At 39.8% G+C, this 25,913-nt stretch overlaps 1 protein-coding gene across 2 annotated transcripts in view; it reads right to left on the reverse strand.

Moving 5' to 3' along the window:
- The window catches only part of Ophn1 (oligophrenin 1), a 317,724-nt gene that overhangs the window by 100,558 nt on the left and 191,253 nt on the right, over positions 1–25,913 (reverse strand). For both annotated transcript variants that reach the window (XM_021152888.2, XM_029473368.1), the window contains 4 exons: positions 24,224–24,302; positions 21,222–21,255; positions 20,680–20,742; positions 19,027–19,101 (listed from right to left, as the gene is read on the reverse strand). In XM_021152888.2, the coding sequence (XP_021008547.1) occupies positions 19,027–19,101; positions 20,680–20,742; positions 21,222–21,255; positions 24,224–24,302 (251 nt within the window). The remainder of the gene's footprint in view (positions 1–19,026; positions 19,102–20,679; positions 20,743–21,221; positions 21,256–24,223; positions 24,303–25,913) is intronic.

Here is a 25,913-nt window from a genome sequence, read left to right on the forward strand (position 1 = left end):
AGGGGTCTGCAACCCTATAGGTGGAACAACAATATGAACTAACCAGTACCCCCAGAGCTCGTGTCTCTAGCTGCATATGTAGCAGAAGGTGGCCTGGTCGGACATCATTGGAAAGAGAAGCCCATCGGTCTTGCAAACTTTATATGCCTTAGTACAGGGGAACGCCAGGGCCAAGAAGTGGGAGTGGGTGGGTAGGGGGAGCAGGGCGGGGGGCAGGGCGGTACAGGGAACTTTTGGGTTAGCATTTGAAATGTAAATAAAGAAAATATCTAATAAAAAAGAAAACATATAAAAAATAAGGGGGATGTAGAAAAAAGTAAAATCTGAAAGGTATGTCAGTGGGCAATAAACTCATCACACATTCACCAAAACTGGAGTGATTCACAAGGTCAATACAGAAAACTCAATTGTTAGGAGGCTTATATTCAGACATAGAGAATTTGCCTAACATGGATAACACCCAGTGTTAGATGCTTAACACTGAACAAACTCAATTGCATTTCCATATATGACTAATGAATAATATCAAAACATACAAAACTTCATGCACTATAAAATAAAAAGGGGATATTTCAGAGTAAGACTTTTTGTATACAGAAAACTTTGTAAAAGGAAATTAAATGGGTTCTTATTTCATTTGAAAGGGTCAAAATGGCAATTTTCCCCAATATTAATTTGCATATCCAATACAATTCCCATAAAAATTCTAACAGGCTGTTTTATAGCAATTGACAAGAACATTAAGCTAAAAAGAAATGCTAAACACCTGCAATAGTAAAAACAATTTTGCAAAGCTAGAAAGAAAACCGAAAGGACTTTCATTTCCTGATTTCTACACCTGTTTATGTAAAGACAAATATATAAATCAGAGAATGGACCTGAGAGGCTAGAAAAAAATTCTTATATTCATAACTAATTAAGTTTTCCCAAAGGTAAAATTCAGTAGAGAAAGTAAATCTGATACTATTATGCTACTGAGACAATTTGATCATTTACATTTCTTTAAAAGCCTTCAAGCTAAGTGGTGGTAGCAAATTCATACAATCCTGGCCCTGGGGAGTCTGAGGCAGCAAGACTGGGAGTTTCAGAACAGGGTTACATGGGAAAAATTCTGTCCCCAGAAAACGAGACAAACAAAGCAAACACCTGGGTGCTATAACTCAGTAATTGCCTAGCATCCTGTACAAATCCCTGGATTCAATACTCAGCACTTGGGGGCAGGGAGGGGGAGAACCTGGACCTTCAATACACATGCCATATACAAGAATTATCTAGTAATAGATCAAAAAAATAAAGGAAAGTAAGTTAAGTGGTATTTTTTTTCTTTACAAACATATCCAGAGCAGTCTGGCTTCTTGATTGCAAGGTGAGCCAGGAAGTGTGCGAAACACCACCTTGCATGAAGAGAGGGTGCAAGTGCATACAAAGGCCATCCAGAAGCTGCTCCACCTGGGGATCCATCTCATATAAAGTCACCAAACCCAGACACTAATGTTGATGCCAACAAGAGCTTGCTGACAGGAGCCTGATATAGCTGTCTCTGAGAGGCCCTGCCAGTGCCTGACAAAGAAGAAGATGCTCACAGCCATCCATTGGATGGAACACAGGGTCCCCAATGAAGCAGCTTGAGAAAGTACCCAAGGAGCTGAAGGGGTCTGCAGCCTTATAGGAAGGACAACAGTATCAACCAACCAGACACCTGCAGAGCTCCAAGGGACTAAATCACCAACCAAAGAGTATACATGGCTCCAGTCACATATATAGCAGAGGATGGCCTTGTCAGGCATCAATAGGAGGAAAGGCCCTTGGTCCTATGAAGGCTCAATGCCTCAATGTAGGGGAATGCCAGGGCAAGGAGGCAGGAGTGGATGGGTGGGAGGAACACCCTCAAAGAAGCAGGGGTGAGGGGAGGGGATAGAGGGTTTCTGGAGGTGGAACTGGGCAATATTTTGATGAAGGGACCCTGGTATAGCTGTCTCGTATGAGGCTATGCCAGTGCCTGGCAAATACAGAAGTGGATGCTTACAGTCAGCTATTGGATGGAACACAGGGCCCCCAATGGAGGAGCTAGAGAAAGTACCCAATGAGCTGAAGGGGTCTGCAACCCTATAGGTAGAACAACAAAATGAAGTAACCAGTACCCCCAGAGCTTGGGTCTCTAGCTGTGTATGTAGCAGAAGATGGCCTAGTCGGCCATCACTGGGAAGAGAGGCCCCTTAGTACTCTCAGGATAGCATTTGAAATTTGAAATGTATATAAAGAAAATATCTAATTAAAAATATATTTGAAATGTAAATAAAGAAAATATCCAATAAAAGAACAAAAAAAAAAAAGGAGGGAACAGAGAGGTGAAAGGCTCTGGAGATTCATTGTTCAAGAGAAAACTCTCAAGCAATAATGTGTAAATCTCGTCAGTAAAGTATTGTCAATGCAAACTCAAGTCACTAAGACAGGGAGGGTGGAGGGTGGAGGGTGGTGGGTAGTGGTGGTGAAGAATATACTATTGGCACTTTACTAGACTAGCATAATCCATAATGGTAATTAAAATACTTTCCTTACACCCATAGATAAATAAAGCTCTCATTTCTCATCAAAGGAGCTTCTTTTTGCAGAAGTGAACACTTACAAAAATGCCATGATTGGCCAAATTTCACAGATCAACTTGTGATATGGTGTTCAGTACCACTGACCACAACTACAACATCACTACTGTACCTAAGGCTCAGGTAACATAGCAGAAAAGGGAATGGAAAGATTATAAATGTCAGAGGAATAGGGAGCCTTCTGTGTGACATTATGTCCTTGAAATGACAGGGAAGCTATATCCATGGCATCTCAACAACACAGGTGCCTAAACAGGACCTGAGCAGTGACAACACCTAGTCATGCTATCATGGAAGGGGGAAATCTCTCAAGGCTCAAGGTTCTTAGGAGACAAAGAACTGCAGGTAAATACTGATGGCTGAAACACAGAGAATTAGCCTTTCCAAGGAATGAATCTCATACTTAGCCAATGCCAAGTGGTCAGCCCTGAAATCATATGAATACAAACAAGATTAAACAGACTCAGTAGGATGGAGATACATACATACATATATATATATATATATATATATATATATATATATATATATATTCAAAGAAAGAAAAAAGAGGCCATGAATTTGAGAGCTGAGGGCATGATGGGTTTGGAGGGAAGAAAGTGAAGGAGAAAATGATGAAATATTTTAATTACAAGCTTATTTAAAAAAGAATACAAAAGTGCAACAACAGATTGGGGAACACTGATATGATAAAAAAAAATAATTCTTATCAGATCAATGCAAAAAAGTGATCAAAATATGTGGGGTAGTCACTAGAAAGTCCCAGACTCCAGGGAAGTGAGAGGCTCCCAGGAGCCAATGGCAATGACTTTAGCTGAAATATCCAACAAAAGGGTGATACAAGCTGTAGAGACCACCTCCAGTTGATAGGCAGGACCCCCGATTGAGGAATGGGCCCACCCACCCATCTCAAAAATATTAATCCAGAATTATTCCTGCCTAAAGGAAAAGCAGGGGAAAATAGTGGAACAGAGCTGAAGGAAAGGCCATCCAGAGACTGCCCCACCTGGGGATCCATCCTATCTGTAGACACCAAATCCCCATACTATTGCTGATGCCTAGAAACACTTGCTGACAGCCTGGTATGGCTGTTCCCTGAGAGGTTCTACCAGCACCTGACTAAGACAGATGCAGATACTCACAGCCAATCAGTGGACTGGGCCCAGGGACCCTAATAGAAGAGCTAGGCAAAGGACTGAAGGACCTGAAGGGAATTGCAATCCCATAGGAAAAACAATATCAACTAACTGGACCACCCAGAGATTCCAGGGACTAAACCACCAACCAAAGAGTATGCATGGAGGAAGCCAGGACTCCATATGTAGCAGAGGATGGCCTTATCTGACATCAATGGGAGGGGAGGGAGGCTTGATGCTCCAGCATAGGGGGATGCAGTGAGGAGGTAAATGGGTGGAGGAGCACCCTCTTAGAAGCAAAGGGGAGGGGGGAGAGGGGGGCTGGGCTGGGCGTTTGGTTTGTGGAGGGGTAACCAGGAAGAGGGAATATCATTTGAAATGTAAATGAATAAAATGATTAATAAAATTTTTAAAAAGAAAAGAAAAAGAAATATGATCAGACATTCATCAAATAAGTTACACAAATGGCTAAAGAACACATGGACAACGTTCAGCACTATCAGTCATAAAGGCAAATTAAAGCCATGGTGGACTAACACTCCCTACTCTTGTAAATTCTTATAAATATATGACAGACAATAGTGAATGCTGGTGAAGATGTGGAGAAACAAGGCCCCTAAGGCAGCACTGGTAGAAACAGATATCAGTGCAGTTACTTTAGAACATAGTTTTGTGTCTCCTCAAGAAGTTAAAACATCAATTAACTATTCAACCTAGTAATTTCACCCTCAGGTATCTATCCAACAAAAATAAAGATATACGCCCACACCATGACTAAGACACAAACATTTATTCAAAATAGTGCCAAACTGGAAATAGTTCAAATGATCATTAATGGGGGGGAGGGGGTGGGAGACAGAATAACATCGTGCAGCGTGCAGCAACCTAGACCAGAGAATTCTATTCAGCAATAGATAGGGAAGAACCAAAGAAGCATGAGTTTACCACCACTATCTTAGAAAATAGCATGCCAAATGAAAGAAGCCATATATAAGATCAATTTTATGAATATTTAGAAAAGGTAAACATACTATCAAAAAGTAAGTAGAACACTGGAGGTAGATATTAATGGAGTTGTGGAAATTTTCTGTAACAGGATTATAGAATGTGTGGATTGCTCAGTAATGTTAATGAAAAACTTTCAATTGTACATTTCAAATCAGTAGTGTCCTGACCTGTAAAAAATAACTCAAAAAAAAGATTGTTTCTAAACCTAAACACATGAACCAGCAATTCTACTTCTAAGTGAATTGGCTTATATCCATGCACATGTTCACCTAAAGACATTTTCACTTAGTCAGACACACTTAGGTGGCACAGGCCTTTAATCCCAGCACTCAGGGGGCAGAGGCAGGCAAATCTCGAGTTTGAGGCCAGGCTGGTCTACAGTGTGAGTTCTAGGATAGCCAGGGCTACACAGAGAAACCCTGTCTCAAAAACAAAAGACATGTTTAATTAATGATGTGTACTAGAACATTCATAGCAATGGTATTTTTTAATAGTCTCATAACTTTAAAACAAAGTCAGATAACTTTGTTGACTCAGATTCCATTTTAACCTTCTTATTCTTGAAGCAGGGCTTAGTACTTCACCTTCAACATAACTTCCAGTTCTCCATGTCTGCTAAGCTTCTCAGTGTGGTGGTCCAACAATCTATATTCCTACAGCATAACAGGCATGACCTATGCCCCTGCACTAACTGTGTCAGCCTTCCTCCCACACTGAAACCACATTAAATTTGTACCTGGTTGCTTTAAACCCATCATTTGAAATTCTCTATGGAAATCCTGCCTGGGCTATTTCCCTGGACTCAATTGAAGACCTCATCCTATAGGCCAATCTAACTTTTATCTGAAGTTTAAGCATATCGTCCCTAAAATCAATGAGACTGCCCCCCAGTACCCACTTTATTTCAGGATTGTTTTCTTATTTCATGGTTTGTATTCTGATGCTTCTTCTGTCTCACCAGAATGACACACACACACACACACACACACACACACACTTAACTTTAATCCACTTAAGGCTCCCTTAGACAGTGGCTATGCTGGCAGGAATGAACTGGACAGACAAGAGCCATGGGTCATGTGCCAGTACAAATGAGTTTGCTGAGGCTGAGACATCTGATCATAGGTCAGACAACTAGCTATTAGACTCTCTTCCCGGATAAAGAGGCAAGGCTTACGATCATTATGTGTAAGATTTTTCAATTGTAAAACTGTAGTTTTGGGGCACAAGTTTTATATTGTAAACTTAATAAATATGGTTTCTAAATACGTCTTTAAAAGTCTATTCTGAGTCACACAGCATTGTTTTGGAAAGCTAGGAATAATCTGAGCACACAGTGTTTACAATGTATTTAATTGGAAAAATAAGTTGTGGAGTAACTAAAAAAAGAAATGTGACTCTTTAACCAAAACAGGATTCTTTCCCTATTTAAACATCTAAATAGAAAAACAACAACAAATCACTGTTACGTTATGTTCAACATCCAGGCAAAGCAAAGAAAGTTTACTTCATTAGAGCAATTTGTTGAACTTTGCCTGAACCCTGTGTCCCAAGGAAACATTCACAATGATTGGGAGATCCCCTTTGCCTTCGTGTTCTGAAAAACAAATAATTTCAAAGAATCACCCCACCCTTCCATATAGGAGACACGTCCAACCTTCTTCATGACTCATATAAACCTCACAATGACTCCCTTGATTGTGTGCCTCTATAAAACCTCAAATTTACTTCTTCTTCAGAAATTCCTCAACAATGAAAATTTCCCTGCCACAACAGAGGAACAAAAGTATCCTTTTAATTATCCAGTGCATCTTGTCTTTAGCAAAGCTAGAAGAATCAAGACAGTATAGATATGTAGAACAGTATAATAGAGCAGAGCTCAAAAGAAACTCTCACAAGTATGCTGAAATGACTTTTAACAAGGTTATCAGGATCATTTAGCAGGGGTGGGAAAAGGCAGTATTTTAACAAATGACACCATCTACAAACAAAAGAAGAAAGCTGGACCTACTTAATACACTGTCTACAAAAATGAACTCAAAATGGATTAGTCTATGAAAGACACACATATAACTACTGAAAAGAAGAAGAAAAAAAATGGGAAGCAAAGGCAGGAAGAGAACTGTGTGCTCAAAGCCAGCATTTAGATATGCAATTTTAAAACCACAACAAAATACTGTCTCATATCCTTTAGCTCAGTGGTTTGCAGCCTATAGGAAGCAATCCTTTCACAGGGATCACCTAAAGACTATCAGAAAACAGGTATTTACATTAGGATTCATAACCAACGAAATTAGTTATGCAGTAGCAACAAAAGTGAACACCACATAGTAGCTTACAATTATCTATAACTCCAGTTCTTGGGGCTCCACCACCCTCTTCTGGCCTCCTCAAGCACTGCATATATAGTCAACATACATGAAAAATAAAGAAACTCCTAAAGAAAATAAAGCAGAGGTGCTATAAAAAAAAACTGTCTATGGTTTCTCAAAAAAGAAAAAAAAACACACAAACTAAAAATAGAATTACCACAGGATTCAGCAATTCCATATCTGTTTATATACTCAAAATAATAAAAGTAGAATCTTGAAGGGATGGATATTTATACATCTATTTTTATAATCACTATTGTTCATAACTGCTTAAACGTTGAAGCAATTCAACTTTTGAGAGATAAACCATCATAATGTGGCACATATTCCCATAGACAGTGAAATATTATTCAACATTAAAAATGGCTACAATTTTAGATACATAATACAATATAAGTGACTCCACAAGATTATAACAAGTAAAATAGGTATTAAATGTTCCACACATGTGAGGTCCCCTTACTCTTGGGAAGTCAAATTCACAGACAGAAAGTAGACTGGCACTTTCCAGGAGTGACTGGAAAGTAAAAATAGAAGGGTGTTCCTTAATTGTGCAGATTTGTGGTTGTACAAGATGGAAAAAGCTCTAGATATTAGCTGCACAACAATGTGGACATATTTAACATTGCTGAGTAATTCTATGGGAAATTTTAATATGCAGGCACAGCTATAGATGATCTTGTCTGATGCCCAAAAAATAGATTTATATTTTCTTCAGAGATGCTATGCTAATTGTTTGGTAACCTACACATTATTTTTTCCTATCTCAAATTAAAATAAAATGAAAGGGGTACTAACTTTCAAGGGCATGCATAAATTGGCTGGATTGCTTACTTAATAAATGAACATGTTAGATACTTCTGGATTTGAAACACCATAGAAAATTAGTGAGTTTAAAACTACGTTCAAATAAAAAGTTTGAAAGGCATCTCAGGATGAAAAATAAGCACTAGGGAATAAAAACTGAAACTAAAGGATGGATATTTATACATCTATTTTTATAATCACTATTGTTCATAACAACTAAAATGTTGAAGCAACTCAACTATCAAGAGATGAATAAACACTCAGAATGTGGCACATATTCCCACATACAGTGAAATATTATTCAACATTAAAAAGGGCTACAATTTACTGTCTTGAATAGTATGAGTTTATGGTTTAATTCTCTGCATTAACTTGAATTACTATTCCAGGAAATTCCTGCCAGTACGTGGAAGTTGCAAACAGATTCATTTCAGAAACTTCCTGGAAATCCATTTATCTGAACAACAAGCTATCAAGTAGCTCTCATCTGGACTCATAAACAGAGACTTCTTAGAACAGTGTCAAAACGAGCATGTCGAATGCCTATTTACTTGTCAAAGTTTTCTTCAAAGCCCTTAAAAACATAAGTCACAAGCTATGATATAATGTTAATATAAAAATCAGACCATTAACTTTATCCAATTTTAAGCATTCAGATCCCATCAAAGACCTGCTGAAACCAGATTCCAAAAACATTATAAATATGCACTGCAACCTTTGATTCCCCTTTTTAAGGGGTTACAGGGACAGTGTTGTCATGGTAGTGGCTTTACTCTGTGCTCTAAATAACAAACCTGGATTCATTTGATTAGCAGTCTATTTTAGTAGGTTTAGGGATCATCAATTTATCAGGATGCAAATCTAATTCATAAAACACCTCTGGGGCTTCACATCGCTATTATCCTAAATAGCAAAATCTTTGCCCAGGAGGATTACAGTCCTGTAGAACCTGGCACCAGATTGATAGCCAGATAAAATTTAGACTGACCAGTTAAGTTGAATTTCATGAAAATGGTAGCTTTCAGCACATATATGTAAGATCAGAATTTTAATTGAAATGAGAGACTTGTATTTTGACTTGCAAAATTTAGCAATGGTCCTCAACCATTTTATTTTATTTTATTTTATTTTATTTTATTTTATTTTATTTTATTTTATGGAACACAACTCCACTTTCAGAATCTCAATTCTGAGATCAATCCTATGGAGTTCACAAAATCCCCTGTCTAGAACTCGAATCAGAAGCCTAATATCTGGAGTCTTTAAAGAATGTAATTCATCCAGGCAGAATGTAATTCAACTGTCAAACTGAGTAACCGGAAGGATCTTGCAGACAGCAGGTGTGTATCCATAAGGTTAATAGGTGCACCATGGGCATTATAATGAAGAACAGACAGGACTACACTAGCAAGTACTGTTTGATAAAATCTTAGGACTAACTTGGAACGTTAGCATTTGTTTCCTTCTGTAGGGTGGCACATTCCTACAGTCAGGAGCACCACCACACATACAACAACAAATGCACACTGAGCTGGTCCTAGCCTAAGGACTGGAGGATCATGGGGTAACCTGAGGCAAGAGATAACAATGGAAAGAGGCATCTATAGGGAAAAAGAAAGCTGTGGATAGGGGAATTTTTGCTTCATCTTCTATTTATATAGAACTTCTAAAGATCATTCAAGTAATTTGATGGCAACATTTTCTGACTCAAATTTAGAATTTTCTAAGTATTTCAGAGAGTAGTGGAGGGTATAATTGTCCACAGACATATTCCAGTACATTAAAATCCTGTACACCACAAATAGGAGTGTATGTGTGATTTGCAAACAGGATTAAGAGATGGTGCCTTTCCTTGAAAGACAGAAGAGGGGCTGGTGAGATGGCTCAGCAGATAAGAGCACTCACTGCTTTTCCAAAGGTCCTGAGTTCAAATCCCAGCAACCACATGGTGGTTCACAACCACCCATAATGAGACATGATGCCTTCTTCTGGTGTGCCTAAAGACAGCTATAGTATACTTATTTATAATAAATAAATCCTTAAAAAAAAGAAAGACAGACAGTAGAAACACCCTTTCCATGGTGAAACAGTACAGATAAACCCCAAAATATTTATATTACAGTAGGACATTCACAATAATAGAAAGAGAGAAGAGTACGGAATTATTAGTGAAAAAGAAGTGCTTAATTGTGTTGTTTTAAATGAGGTTGTAAGGGTAACTATGGAGATAATTCAGTGGATAATGTCCTTGCTGTGTGAACATGAGAGCATGAGTTTGGATCTTCAACACTGATATGAAAAGGTGGGCATGGCAGCATGTGTCTGGTAACTCAGCACTGGACATTACAGGAGGTACAAGCACATCCTTGGAATCTCTAGCCAGTCAATTTAGCTAACATACTGACCTTCAGATCCCCTATGAGACACCCTCATTTGGACTCCACAAGTACGCACATGTGTATAGTATTATACATACATAAGGCTCAGGTACACATATACATAAAATAACTAAATCTTAAGTAAATAAGGTAGAGAGGAAGATTCTGAGGTCAGTTTCTGGCTTCTACGAGCATTTGCACAGGCAAGAAGACTAGCACACACACACACACACTTATACACACTACACACACATGAAAAGTGAGCTTTCACTTCAGAAGCTACTGTGCTAATAAAGAATCAAATATGTCATCCCAAATGGAAAGGAAGCACTGTACAACTGAAAGCAATTATGACAAGCAAGGAGACTGGTGGGGGGGTGGGGGGTCTCAGTGACAGAGCACTTGTCTAGCAAGTGTAAGACCATGGGTTCAAAACCCAGTATCACAGGAAAAAAAAACAAGAAAACAAAGACAAATAAACAGCAGCAGATGCTGCAGCAAGGCCATACACCCTCACTGCATTTATAAAAGCAGGACATAGATTTAAAGATAAAAGGAATCCCACATCCACTCTACCAAAGAAAACAAAGGGTTAACCACTACCTGGCCACAGCTTAGAACTGGTCAGCCAGAACATGGTGCCAGAGGAATGAACAAGCTCCACTAACAGGCCTTGGCTAGGGAGTTGCTTTTTCACAAGCTGTTGCCCTTAATCTCAAAGTCCCTTCTTTCTGCCTTGTCATTTTTCTGTAAATTGTTGAAGATGTTGCATAGGCTCTAACTCAGAACAAACAAACAAACAAACAAACCCTCTGGGACAACTACTCATTTCCTGGATGTCACTCCTGTATATATGAAATATGCATGACCATTAGCATCTGTTTATTTTGTTTTTATAGTTATAGATGTCTATTCTAAATAAGAACCTATGAACAGTATGGAGATATGGAGAAAAATATTTTCCTTCCCTGGCAATATCAAAAGGGAACTTTAGTAATTAGCAGAATACCCAAGCAGACAGATATAGAGGAATAAGAAAACTGTCTTGACTTCATAGATGAATGACATAGCTTTTCTTGATCTAAGGTGCCAATTGTTCCACTAAAGGGATACTATAGCTTGAAATAAATAATAAGAAAAAAACATAAATCTGAATGAGAGTTGGAAAAAGAATGAAACCTAAACTAAGCAGAAAAGAATAGTTTATGCTCAAGGAGAGCCACGTGGATCTAGCAAGCAAATGAACAATACCATTGGAAGAAAAACAGGGGATTGAGAAGATTGAATAAGAGATGCTGTGATGGTTTGTATATGCTCAGCCCAGGGATTGGCACTATTTAGAGGTGTGGCCTTGTTGAAGGAAGTGTGTCACTGTAGGGGTTGGCTTTGAGACCCTCCTCCTAGCTATCTGAGGACAGTCTTCTCCTAGTGGCATTCAGATGAAGATGTAGAACTCTGTGCTTTTTCTGTACCATGCCTGCCTGGATTCAGCCATGCTTCCTCCTTAATGATAATGGGCTGAACCTCTGAACATGTAAGCCAGCCCCAATTAAATGTTATTCTTTATAAGAGTTGCCTTGGTCATGGTGTCTGTTCACAGCAGTGAAACCCTAAGATAAAGGTTGGTAGCAGGGATGGGGGTATTGCTGCTATAGGACTGACCATGTTTCAGTTTGGAAGAATGTAGACTTTGGGACTTTATGTTTGGGAAGCTATGGAATGTTTTAAGTGGAGTTTAATGAGCCATCCTAGTAGGAATTTGGAAGATCACAGTGCTGAGGGTGATTTGAATTGTGTAGGTCTGCTGGCTAAACATGGCCATGCAGGGCCATACAGGGCCATGCAGATATAAGTTCAAAGCCAATCTACATAGTAAGTTCCACCACAGCCAAGCATAGGCAGTGAGGGAGTTGGAAAACAAAAAGCTGGTAATAGAATAGAGCAGAGGGCATGTTCCAGCCCCAGCAAGCAGCAGAACTCTGCAGCTTCAGCCATGTGGCTTTGGCTATAGAATAGAGGGGACTACTGGACAACTGATGCTGGTTAGCTGGAGCTAAGAAATGAGTGGCAATGAAGAAGAGATCACTGAGGTGACATCTTCTGGGAAGTGTTTTCGAAGAGCACACAAAAAAAGCTATGCTCTAGATATTGCTAAGGTTGTACCTTGTGCTGCAGCTGGACTTGGTGATGAGTAAGAATCACCCAGGTGGTACTGGTATTGAAGGCAAGAAGAGGTCATGTAGAGCAGCTGAGGCTTGGCACTATGAGAGGCCAGGGAAGGCCACTGATGAATATGCAGCTCCAGTTGCAGTTAGTAGCCCAGGACTGAAGTGGTCATGCAAAGAAGTTGAGGCTTAGCACCATGAAGAGAGCCTATGAGAGACTACTGGTTAAGCCTAGTTGTAGACCCCAGTATATTGGAAATGCCAGTACCATGAGATGATCACCAAGAATAGCAGCAACAATGGAGTGGAGCAAACTAAAGCCTAGAATCCTATAGAAGACAGAGCTGGGGATGTGACCCAAGTTCTCTGAGGAAGTCAGAAGATCATGTGTGGATTCCAGACTTGGAACAAGAAGCTGTAACATTGAAGTTGCCTTGGAGCCCCCAAGATGTTTGAGAATCTAGAGCCATGGGATATCTGATGAGGAAAGCTGCTAACAGGGAGTAGAACCAGCCCAAGAGAAAGAACTGTGTTACAGTCAGCAAGGGTGAAAGGAGTTGGAGATCTGAAGACCCCTTTGACATCAGACATGGAGATGCAGAGTTTGGAGTTTGCCCAGCTGGTTTCCTGTCTTGTTTTGGGGATTACAGTTAAGTGTTTGGATGAATCTTAGAAGAGACTTTGAATTTTGGACTTTTAACATTGTTGAGATTGCTATTGCCTATGGGGACTTTGGAAGTTGGACTAAATGTATTTTTTCTTATGCTATGGCTAGGTATGGCCCCCATAGACTCATGTGTTTGAACAAGATTATGTGGGCCAGGGAGTGGAATGTAGTGGTTTGAACATGCTTGGTATAAGAAGTGGCACTATTAGGAGGTGTGGCCTTGTTGGAGAGTGTCACTGTGGGGGTGGACTTTGAGACCCTCCTCCTAGCTGCCTGAGGACAATGTTCCCTTAGCAGCATTCAGATAAAGATGTAGAACTGACAGCGTCTCCTGAACCATTGCCTGCCTGGATGCGGCCATGCTCCCTCCTTAATGATAACAGACTGAATCTCTAAACCTGTAAGCCTGTAAGCCAGCCCCAATTAAATGTTGTACCAAGTTGCCTTGGTCATGGTGTCTGTTCACAGCAGTGAAACCCTAAGACAGATGCTCTCTAGGAGAAGGATGGAGCATCTTGGTTCTAAATGAAGAATCCTTTCTGACTAAGATTTAGGTATCATTCAGAGGTTTTGCTTCTTATATTTTAATACTAGTGGTTTGTCATTTATAATCTATTTCCAAGACTTAATTGCATGTCATTTCAGATATGAGTAATAGTAATACTGTTTGCAGGGGTTCCTAGTAACTACAGGTTGTGATAATATGTGGCAGATAATTTGTACACAAGTGTCAGTCATAGTCATGTAATAGATGGTTTTTGTTTTAGAGGGGAAAAAACTTCTGCTAGAAGAGACACATATATAAAAATAATGTTAATATAAGATGATAGGTACAAGAAGCAACGTGTTCAGAGAAGCTATGAGCATAGCTCAGTGTTAGCTGAGTGTTAACTTGTCTAGCATTTAGACTGACTTAAGTCTGATTTGTAACATCACAAACAACAGATTCAAGATCTATTGATATTTTATACATGGTTAAGACATAGATTAATTTATTCTACTTCTTAATGCTAATCAAATGTGTTTTCACTCATCTGAAATCCCAGTACTCAATAGGCTGAAGCAAGATGGCAGGTTTGAGATTATCTCGGGCTAAGTAGTGAGTTCAGAGTCAGTTTGGGCTATATAGTGGGTTCAAGGTCAGTCTGTACCACACAGCTACACCCTGTTTAGAAAAAAAATTTAAAGAAATTATATGGATAAGTCTATCACTTGTGAGCTTCATGCTTCCTTCCAATCTGAATCTGTTCTCTTTATAATATTCCACAGTTTTTCTAAATATAACCTCCTATGTAATACAACATTCTGAATGAACATATTGACTGATTAACCCATGAAACCAACTGAGAATTGTACTCATAGTTCAGTGGGACTGACAATTTTTAATGGATACATTTATTTTGTTGATATGCCAGGGCTGGTTTATATCCATGGGAGGCCTGTACTTTTCCAAATAGAAACAGATGAGGAGTGGATGGGTGTGGAGGTGAGGAGGGGGGGACTGGAAGGAGAGGGGAGGAAGGGAAACTGCAGGTGGGCTGTAAAATTAATTAATTAGTTAATTAAAATAAGATCTGTTATTCTCTAATTTTTGCTTTGTTTTAACTTGAAAATTATATGGAACTTCATTAAAAATCATCTGACAATTATACCATGAGGAACAGTGAAACTCTGAGTGAATGTATTGTTGACATAAATATGTCAAGGACCCTGACCCTTAGGATACATGGCAATGGCAAAACCCTCACCAGGTCAGCCTCAGGGAATCAGCAAAGCCCCTCCCTTGTTCATATAGAGGGTGTTGATGATGTGTACAAAAACTAGCAATGTCAGCTTCCTTCTCTTAGCCAACTACAACCTGAGACTGATCCCCTACAGAGATCTCCCATCAGCAATAGCTAACTCCTCCATCTTGTGCTATACACACTAGGCCCTCTGAATGCTGCATATACTAAACAGTGAGCTCTCAGTTTGTAGCATAATAGTTGTTATCCTCCATCAGAGCAAGCAGAGCTTGCCCCATCCCAGCTTTTCCATATGTGGATCCTGTTTCTTCACTGTCTGTCATTTCTTCATTTCCAAATCACCCCAGTTAGATTTCCAACGCCAAGCCATGATGGATGTGACAATCTATACTATTTATTACTCAAAATATCTGGGAGATATCTGAATACAGAACAACAGCTAGATAATCCTGTGGTCATCAACGTATTGTAAGCTTTGTCACTTTGGGGACATTATTAGTGTGTGGACATTAACATTTGTTTTCAATTTGACTGGATCTAGAATCAACTAAGAGGCAAGCTTTTGGCTACATCTGTGAGGGATTTTCTGGGTTACATGAACTGAACTGGGAAGATCCATGCTGACTGAGAGTAGTACTTTCTAGTTCTGGGCTAGGTACAAGGAGGCTACAGGGAGATAGACCCTTTTGCTTTATACTATGTGGGCAAGTTTTTCCACCTTGTTACTCCCACTGCTGACATTCACTGGCATCCAAATTCGGGTTCTTTGGCTCCCTTACAGGGACTGAAGCTACAAGTTCACTGTAGCTACACTGGCAATTACTCATTCTCTAATACAGCAAAGATTAAAATTAGTCTATTCCATGTTAAGTCCAAGATGTCTTAAACATGTCCAATGAGTGATGTAACTTAATCTCTCTTACCCCCAAGAAGTATGTTTCTTTCCCTATTCCAATATTTAAGCTAGACAATTTTACTGATTTAAATCCTTAGAACATAAGAGAAAGCCATGGAACAAGTTCAGTTTTCCAGGACAGAGCCCTATGATGCAATGTCAATCCTACACAGAGATTACAGAACAATATGCCATATTGTGGAGTTCTGGTTGCCAGGAAACCAACTGTTATAGAATAATCAGCATTGACTTTTTTTCCAGACCCAGTAGGGGGCAAAATGGTCCCCATTATGCATTATTGAGAATTTTTACCTCAACATTTCTTTTAAATGTATGACATGCAAATATATGTTTATACACTGTGCTAGAGAAAAGCTCACTGCAAGGCTCAGCCCAGCCACATGTATATTTCCCATTCCATGGAGAATAAAACAGAATGACATTTTCATTTTTATGAAGCAATGATTAGGGTCAGCGGACTAATAAAAGGGTGGCATAATGGTTGCTGTACGTCCCAATAATTTCAGGCAGTTTAACTGATTACATGAGGAAATTGATTTGAGGCTAGAGCAGTTTTACAAACATCAAACTGTGAAAAAAACCATAAATAATGGTTATAATGAAAGCCCATAGGAATAAAGTCAACAAATTAAGTGGAAAAGGTCTCCTAAAAAACAGAATAAGTAAATGGAGCTAACAGGGAATTGTAGCAGTGCTACATTTCTTCTAGAGAGGAAATGTTATTCCTTGGTTTTTGCAGTTACCTTTTCAGCTCTTTTTCTTCCAGAAGCATTGGGCTGAATCCCCAGGTGCTCTCTTCTCTTTCTGGTACTCCTTTGTCTGAACTCCTTCCCCCACATTAAAGCATCTATGGATTGCACTGATCCTTCCAGGATAACCAGGGAAAAGTCCATGTCAAGGTCACCTGATCAGCAACCTCAATTTCACTGTATCCTCCATTCCCCTTTGTCATTTTTAAAGGAAACATGAAAACTATGCACTCTGTCTAGGCTTTGGCTTTCCACACAATTTGTTCTGACACTTTGTCAAAATTACCTTCTCAAATACCTCACTATCACTCACAAAGGAAGATGAGAAGGCTTGCAGTGAAGAAAAATAAACCATGAGTTTCGTGTTAGTCATGGAAAATGTGCATACCTATGGGCCATCTATACAAAGAGCTTATGCGGAGTGTCTAGTATTGATTCCTTGAGCTTTACAGCTTACTGCCTTGGTTGTCTCCAGTGTGCTATACAGACACAATGATGATAGTCTGCACACACTCTCATGTGTACCAGGACCAAAGTAAGGCTCAGAAGTGCAGGTTTAATTGGCAGTATATGCATAGATGTCCGGAATGGAAATTCTAAGAATTCAGCACATAAGTGCGAGTACCAAACACACAGAGGGATTTTTCACTCCCAGATATAGTGGGGCAACTGGCACAAGACTTAATTGTGCAGACCTATGTCTGACAAAACAGACACAGAGATCGACACAGAAAGGAAAGCCTTATCACCACAGCTTGCTTAGCTGAAAACACTTTCTGGATAACAAATTGAGTTAGAACCCAAGCTACAGTCTTGTTCAACTGAAGAGACCAACAAACAAACAGAATTTCCAAGGCACGGCCTAAGGATGGGCTTTAGTGGAAGATTCTTCAAGAATGAATAACACACTGAGGTCCATCCCCAATACCACAAGAAGAAAAAATGTACCCAGCCCAGTGACAAAGAAGAAGGATCTATGTAGACAAAGCAGTGGCCAAAAATCTAAGGATCCTCCTGAGTCAGCTGCTAAATACAAAGCCATATATAAATAGTATGCGAGGATAACACTCCATGGGCCAGGCAAAAGGAGAAAAGAAAGTCAAATAATGGAGCATAATGCTGAAAAACGCCAGGAGTTCACAGAGCAAGTGGACATCACACTGTCGCATAATATGTATGTACATAATGTGTACCTTTGGTTTTGTGTACATGTTTGTGCATGCCTGAGTGTAGGACTTTAAGTGTCATGGCTCCTGTGTGGAGGTTGGGGTACCCCACCCTCTCAGGTGCTGTTCGTCACAAACTAAACTTTTTGAGATAGTCTCTTCTTCACTGTGTTTTACATCGGGTTAGCTGGTCCACAGCTTTTAGGAATTCACCTCTCTCCACTATCCATTTGCCTCAGGTACACTGGTATTATAGATGCCCCCTACCTTATCTGGCTTCTATGAGTTCTGGGAAACCAGATTTGGGTCTTCATGCTTGCATGGTAAGTGCTTTACCTACTGAGCCATCTCACCAGCCCCAAATTTGTGTTCTAGTCAGCAAGAATGAAGATACAAGAGACATTAAAACTTATTAGCAGGTCTAAACAAGCCAGTAGAGATTACTTTATGCCTACCTAACAAACTTCCAAAGAAATTTGAATAGATAACCTACAAAAAACAATTACAAACAAATCCAGCAACAACAAACCCTACCGAAATGGTCTTTGACTCCATGAAAATAAGACACTACATAAGTCATAACAGCATCCAAAAAGGATTACAAGACACACACATACACAGCACTGTTTGAAAGGAAACTATAACCCATATCCAGTATAAATATCACCCAGTAAAGGAAAAAGTAATAGAGTGCCCAAGATTGAACTCTGGGAAATACCATTATAAGGTAGGAAGGGGGGAAATAATCCAGGAAGAGTCACTGATAAAAGAATAATGCCAAGCTAAAAGAAATGAGGAGAGTATTGTATCACGGGAGTCAAATAAGGAGACAGTTCCCAGAAGGAGAATGTGTGCAAGCAGGAAAGCAAGGAAGGCAGACTGAAGAGTGCTTCTTGGACTTGGTAGAAGTGTGCATGCACACAATCATCATGGCCAGAGAATTCTGAGCAGAGAGGCAGTAGAAGAACTGGCTCTCTTGGGCCTGGAGAGTGAATGGGATCAGAGGATGAGAGCTGACAGACATTTATTCAATGCAAGATGGTCTCTGACTCAAGCTGTGTAAAATATTTGTCTGGTTCACCTCTGAAAATAGTTCTTACTATTCTACAGGCCAGGTATGGTGCTACCTGGGGGGTTGAGACAGGGTGATTGCTTGAGCATAAGCATTTGGGACTAGCCTGAGCAACAGAACAAGACCCCAACTCAAATTTAAAATGTTCTTCAACCTTCAGGAGAAATGCATTCTTTCTGTTTCAGTCTCATTTGTTTCTATATAAACTAATCTTAATTTTAAAAAAAATGTAAATTTGTTACCAAAAAAGGCATAGAGCAGCTTCTGAACCTGGATGTTGCTGCCCACGGTACGGTACAGCCCTTCTGTCTTGATCCCTAGGAAAGGAAAATCAGGTCATCAATGCTAGCATAGCTCCAGCATTCAAGGTCACCAAAGCAGAAAAAGGAAGCCCTTGTACACTAGTATTAGTTCACAGACACAGAAAGGCTCCCTTCTCTCTTCTAGTTCTCAGCCCTCGCCTGTTACAGAGGAACAACCCTACAGTCCTCGTCATACATCCAAAAATCTGTCATGATTCCACTTGTACCTATCCCCACCCTGTTAATCTGAAGGGAAGTGAACCCACTCTATAGTAAATAAGCATATGCTTCAATGAGTCGCAACAGGTAGCTGGGAGACAGTCTGCCAGGTTGAAAGGGAGCTAGCGGTTGAAATATATGGGGGTGATATCAATCTTCCGGTTGTTCTCGGGCCATGATATAAAGGACAGGGTCAGAGTACAGCAAATGTGGAGCAAAAGGCCACTTTCACACTAAGAAAGGCTGATGCAATGCTTCAAAGGAAACAATGATTGACACATCACAGCCACTTGCATTATTCTAAAGATCCTCAGAAGGAAACAAAGTCATTTAACAGTCAGGGGAGATGTGTGCTAATTCTCAATGTCCGGGAGTCTAGATTTAAACCCATCAAGTTTTAAATTGACATTAAAACGATATGTGGTGCCGGGAAGTGGTGGCACATGCCTTTAATTCCAGCATTCGGGAGGCAGAGGCAGGTGGATTTCTGAGTTCGAAGCCAGCCTGGTCTACAGAGTGAGTTTTAGGACAGCCAGGGCTAAACAGAGAAACCCTGTCTCGGAAAACAAACAAACAAATAAACAAAATGATATGTGGTAGAAGATGAATCTTGGTTGTTTGGGGTGGGACCATCACTAAACTGCTTGAGGAACAGTAGGTGCTAATTTGGAATGCATTCTAAATCCTTGCAAGGCTTCACTCTCTAAAAGTGAACAATGCATCTAGGGTTGCACAAACAATGCATCTCGGGTTGGATGAGGAACATTATGATGGAAGCCAGTTTAGAACTGGCTGAAATCTTAAAAATCATGTCCAGTGTACAAGCTATCAGAACACAGTCCAAGAATGGACTTGTGCAAGGGGAAATTCTGAGTGCTTGTGAGAAAACTCCTAGAAATCAAGATAAGAGTCCTGTGACCTCTGTTTCTTCAAAAAGATGGAATTGCTCTTGGAAGGTGTCTTTGTGCTTCTTCCAGCTGTAGTGGATAGGAGTGAGTTTGCTTCAGATCATTCATCACAACTGGGTACTGCTATTCGTTTATATGCCTCTATGGAAATATGTGATTTTCCACCTGTGGTTTGTTCTTATGATTGTACACTTTCCTCATGTTACTCTTCTTAACCCTTAGAATATAAATTATTTGGGGTCTCTGAATAAAATTAGCTATTGCAGAAGACTTAAGTCTGCCTCACTTTTAGGCTCCGTTCTCCTGAGACTTAACCCCAATAGGCTTTATAAAAAGTTATCATCCTGAAGATGGATGCTGAGCATCAGATAATGTCATTCTTAATTTAGAGGAAATTCCTTAGGGTAAAGGCAGAGGTGTAGGGAGTGCAAATTCAATACTTTCAAGGTGATAGTTTCTATCTTACCTTTGGTCTCAATAAAATTGATGCACTTCCTAACAAACTTGAACCCCACTTCATTCAGCTCCACTGTTTGGAGTAAAGGAAAGTAGAGTTAGTTCATTGCACAATACATTTCTACCCAAGATTCAAGAGGCACAGTAAGGAACTTCAGTGAGAGAACCAGGAGAGCAGGTATACATCTCCACTCACCCTCACACTGAATGATGCCATGCTCAGGGTAGGTTTAGACTGTTATAATACAAAGTGCTTCTGCTTAGCCCTTTGTATCACGTCTACCCTAAACATGAGCAATGTCAAATAGGAAATGCTACTGTGGAAATCCACAGAATTTTGATCATCTGTCTAGAACAAGAAGGAGACAATGTATTTCTCTGGACTGACAGTAGCATTCACACCAACTTCCCTAATTCAATCAATATGTAATTCCAAATCAGGGCTAGGTTTCATTTTATACAGCTTTGCTTGAATGGTGTATGTCATCAATACTATCAATGGGACAGCTTTGAGTGTATGATGTCTGTAGAGTAAAAATTGGAATTACTTACTTTCTTCCTGTTTTGTTATAGGAGTGTGGTAGATCTACAAAAGAGAAACCGAAAAAGACTAGGTTATTGTGACTCACTACAGTTAAGTAGAACAAATAGGATTCCATTTCATTCCCTAGATAGGCTATCAAAAGCATTAGAGATGCTAGACCTGTAACAGCAAAAAACAGGAGGTGAAACCAAGTTCTCTTGACCCAGATCCCTAGAAAACATAATCCCGGAAAGTTGTACTGGATAGTCACATAGTTCACACAGCTAAAGCTACAGATGGCTCACCTTACATATTATTTAGTTAAGGTTAGGGCAGGATTTTTGTGGTGAAGCAAGAATACATTTATAAAAAGGAAGTGGTCTTCTTAAGGACACCCAGGTAATGGGCATTAATAGTAAAATGGTTAATTGATACTATTCTAAACATACACACTTTACATACAGAACAATGGCAGATCCTATTTCATAAAACAAATACCATTAGGAAAAAAAAATCACAGATTAACCCAAACACAGTAATAGTGAAAAATTTCAATACCTTACTCTCACCATTATGCAGATCAATTGGACCCAAAAAACAAAACAAAACAAAAAGTGGCAGAGAAACATTGAAACTAAATGGCATCATAGATAATTAGGCTCAACAAAAATTTACAGACACTCCATATAAACTCTATCCGGCTATACATACATACTTAACCCATGGAATTCACTTTGAAATGGATCACATACTAAGATACAAAGAAATGTACACTCAGAAACAATGACATAAAGTTAGGAATCAACAGCAAGAGAAATAACAGAAAGTACGCAAGTTCGTGGACATTAAACAACTATTTAATGATGAATCCATCAATGAAGAAATAAAAAGAAAATCAAAAGTTTCCTAAAATTTAATAAAAATTAAACTGTAGACTAAGCCAACAATCAAAGAGTACACATGGTGGGACTCATGGCTCCAGCTGCATATGTAGCAGAGGATGGCCTTGTCTGGCATCAATGGGAGGGGAGGTCCTTGGTCCTGAGAAGGCTGCATGCCACAGTGTAGGGGAATGCCAGGACCAGAAATGGGAGTAGGTGGGTTGGGGAGCAGGGGTATGGGTGAGGCACGGGAGTTTTCAGAGGGGAAACCAGGAAAGGTGATAACATTTGAAATGTAAATAAAGTATCTAATAAAAAATATTTAAAAATTAAACTGCAATTAAACTGCAATACATCAAAACACTCTTGGACAGTCCTAAAGTGGAAGTTTATAGCTCTGATTACCTACATTAAAACTCAGATAAATTTTGAATAACTTATTGTGGCAACTTAAGACATTGGAAAAAGAAGAGCCAACAAAGCACAAAATTGTACACAGTAAGAGTAAAATGGTTAATTGATACACTTGAAGCACATTGCTCATATGATCAGTGGGTTTGTGTTGAATAAAACAGTAATGCTAGGTGAGGCTGGAAGAAGCAAGCCCACTATTCCCTCTTCAAAAGAAAAAGTGCTGCATAGGTGAGGTCCTCATAATCACTTCATTGAGCAGTATTTGCTGTGACTTTTATAAACAAGGACTCTGCGGAGTCAGCCACAGCCAAGCTGGGGAGGCAGCATGTTCAGAGGATCCAAACTTTAGCATCATTCTCCACAATCAGCTTCTAATAACTTCTGATATTCAAGAAGTTAAAGGGTGCCCAAGTAGAGGAGAGGGATGGACATAGAAATGCCTTGCTCCTAGCATCCTCTGAGAGAAACACCACGGGTATGCCAAGCGCCAAGCTTCAACTTGCCAGGAAGTGCACCTCACTCTGTATCTCAGAGATGGCTTCTACACTCTTCATTTCTTTCACTTACATTTTGATTTGTGTTAGGGGAGGGGCATGCATGTCACAACCCATGTGACGGTCAAAGGATAACGTGTGGGAGTCAATTCCCTCCTTCCACCATGTAGGTGCCAGGTCATTGGACTCGTGAGGTCCCAAGCTTGATGGCAAGCACCTTTACCCACTAAGCCATACACTGCACAAGCACTGATGATGCCTCTTTACTCCACAGAGAACAGAGGACACAGAGAAAAAAATATTTATGTTTCCCCACAGGCTAGAGAGCCAGGAGGTTACACTGTATGCAAAGACTGTAGTAGTCTGTCAAACCAGAGAAGAGGACCCCCAAACTAATACAGCACTGTGGCATGTGTAGGGTGGTTTTCAACTGGTTGTTCAAAGTAATCCTGAAAGGTATGTAGAACAGAAATCATTTAAAAAAAAAAAAGAAAGAAAGAAAGAAACCATTTCCATGAGAAGAAGAAAACTGAGTGACAGACAGCAAACTATTGGGCTTAAGGCACTACCACGTAACAGCAAAACCAAGACCAGGTGTTTGTAGCTCCAACACCACAAAACTCATGTTCTGTTGCATGCCACCAAACGCTGTTGAAAAGACAATGCTTTCCAATGATTTCTGCTTTGTTTTAAATGTTGGACTAATTCTGGCTCTTCTAAAGGACTTTTTCCCCTCTCTATCTGTCTAAACCGTGAAGGACAGCAGCTCTTATCTCCTCTCCCATGAAAGAGAGCAAGCTGAGTTTGAAGGGGGCAAGAAAGTTAGAAAAATCATTTTGAAAGAAAGCTAAATGGAGGCTTACTTACATCTATGACACTGATTTTTCCCACCCTTCTCTATGGACAAATCGATTTTATACTATGAAAAAGGATTAGTTTCCATTCTTAAAACCTTGTAGGAATAGCTACAGAGCCTAATATTGCCAGAAGGTAGCTTTAGCACTGTCTCTGGAGGATATCCTATAAAATTCCTACAGAAGTCCCTCATGTCTGGAACTCGGGTTGGGTTAAACAAGAGTTGAGAAAGTGGCAATTCTTTCTAGCACTAAGATTCAGAAATCTGCTGAAGAACCTATGACCATTTCCCCATTGCTACCACTAGATGGCACTCCGATACTGACCTATGCTGCTGAGGTTCCTTCCTCACCCATCTCAACCCCTCCAGTGTCTGAGATAACTTACAGGTTCTTTGCCATCCATGGCTTCCATCCATAGCCTTCTATTGGCTTCAGAAGGCGCCTGCAGAGTGATGGTTCCAGGTCTGGGGTGGAAAAATAACAAGCTGAAGTAAGACCATTCACCTGAGAGAATGTTATCTCGTACTTCTTTCATTGGTTTGGTTTTGTTTTTTCAACATATAGTTTCAATTAATGGATATTCATTGTACAAAATGATTATTTATATTGGAACATTTTCATACATGCATATAATATACTTCTAAAATAAGATTCTTAACCACTATACTATATGGCCTCTTGTCTATGGCCATTGCTCCAAACTTTGTTTGATTGTATTTACTTTTCAGCATCTACTATAGTCTGAAAATATAAACAAGCACCCTCACACACCCTCTAAGATGTTTTTATATTGAAATGTAATTGCCAGTGTGAGAATAATACGTTGAGTCTTCGGGAAGTGACACGGCACCTTTAGAAAAAGGTTTGAGGTGGAGAATCCATTCCCTCCTCTCCCTTCTTCCATGTGAGAACAAGGAGTATGTTCTTCCTGGAGGATGAAGGAAGAGGCAAAACACTATCTTGGAAACAAAGATTCTCAGACTTCAAACCTGCTAGCACACTGATCTTGGAGTCCCAACCTACGAACCCTAAGAAATAATTTTCTGTTGCTTATGAATAACCTGTTCTCAGGCATTAAAGCAACAAACTTGAATGAAGACACTGTTTTTATCCAGAGACACTAAAGATTGATATGCCTATTCTAATATATCTAGACCTTCAGATCCAAACAGGACACTTGGTATTGAGCAGATTCCTACAGCCATGAAGCCTTGGCACAGTCTCCAGCCAGCCATATCACTCTGAGAAGTTTGCCTCGCACCTCTCTACACCATGCAACCTCAGATCGAGTTGCGGGATGGAAGAGCAATAACAAGAACAAAGATGCTGGGTTAATCCCTTTGTCTCTGCACTGTCACTTCCTTATCTCTAAGTGTACTGGAACACACACTCTGGGAATGATTTCCCAGTGCTTACATCAGGGAATTCCTGCCATACCCCTTGCCTGGTAAGCTAAATGCTCTTAAAGATAAAATTAACCGAAAGTCAGCCCTTGGCTTTCAAAACTGTTTCCCATTTACCTTCCTCTCTAAGAACCTCATCCTTTGGAATATGCCTTGCAGGACTGGCAAGCCTAGTGCCCTCTGTAAAGACAGCTATCAGCCAAATCACAAAGCCAAAAGGAGGGAGAGCAAGCAAATACAAAACAGTTGGGCAGTTTGATGAGGGGAGTCACTCCGCAAACCCAGATGCCTCACTGCCAGCTCACTTCTGATCTCAGAAGCTAGAGGAGTAAATGTCTGACTCCTAGGGAAGCATTTGGAGATTCTTTAGTGCTACAGATGGTCAAATTTAAAGACTATTAACGACTAGAGACTGGGGAAAAAACCTAAGGGCTGGTTCAGAGTCCTTCACATAGGATTCATTATAACCTTAGATGAATTGTTTGCTCTCATGAAGTTCTGCTTGCCCATCTGGACCCCATAGGCAATGGATGCCATATATTCAGTAGAGTGCACTAGTTAAGAAGTCAGCCTTCCTTAGAAATTCAAACACCTGGCCTTGGGCCCTAGATCCAGTTTAATAGCTGTGTTATTCAAATTGGTTAACTTCTCTTTTGCCTCCTTCTCTTTTTT

This window comes from Mus caroli, chromosome X (assembly GCF_900094665.2).
Source record: "Mus caroli chromosome X, CAROLI_EIJ_v1.1, whole genome shotgun sequence".
NCBI classification, from domain to species: domain Eukaryota; kingdom Metazoa; phylum Chordata; class Mammalia; order Rodentia; family Muridae; genus Mus; species Mus caroli.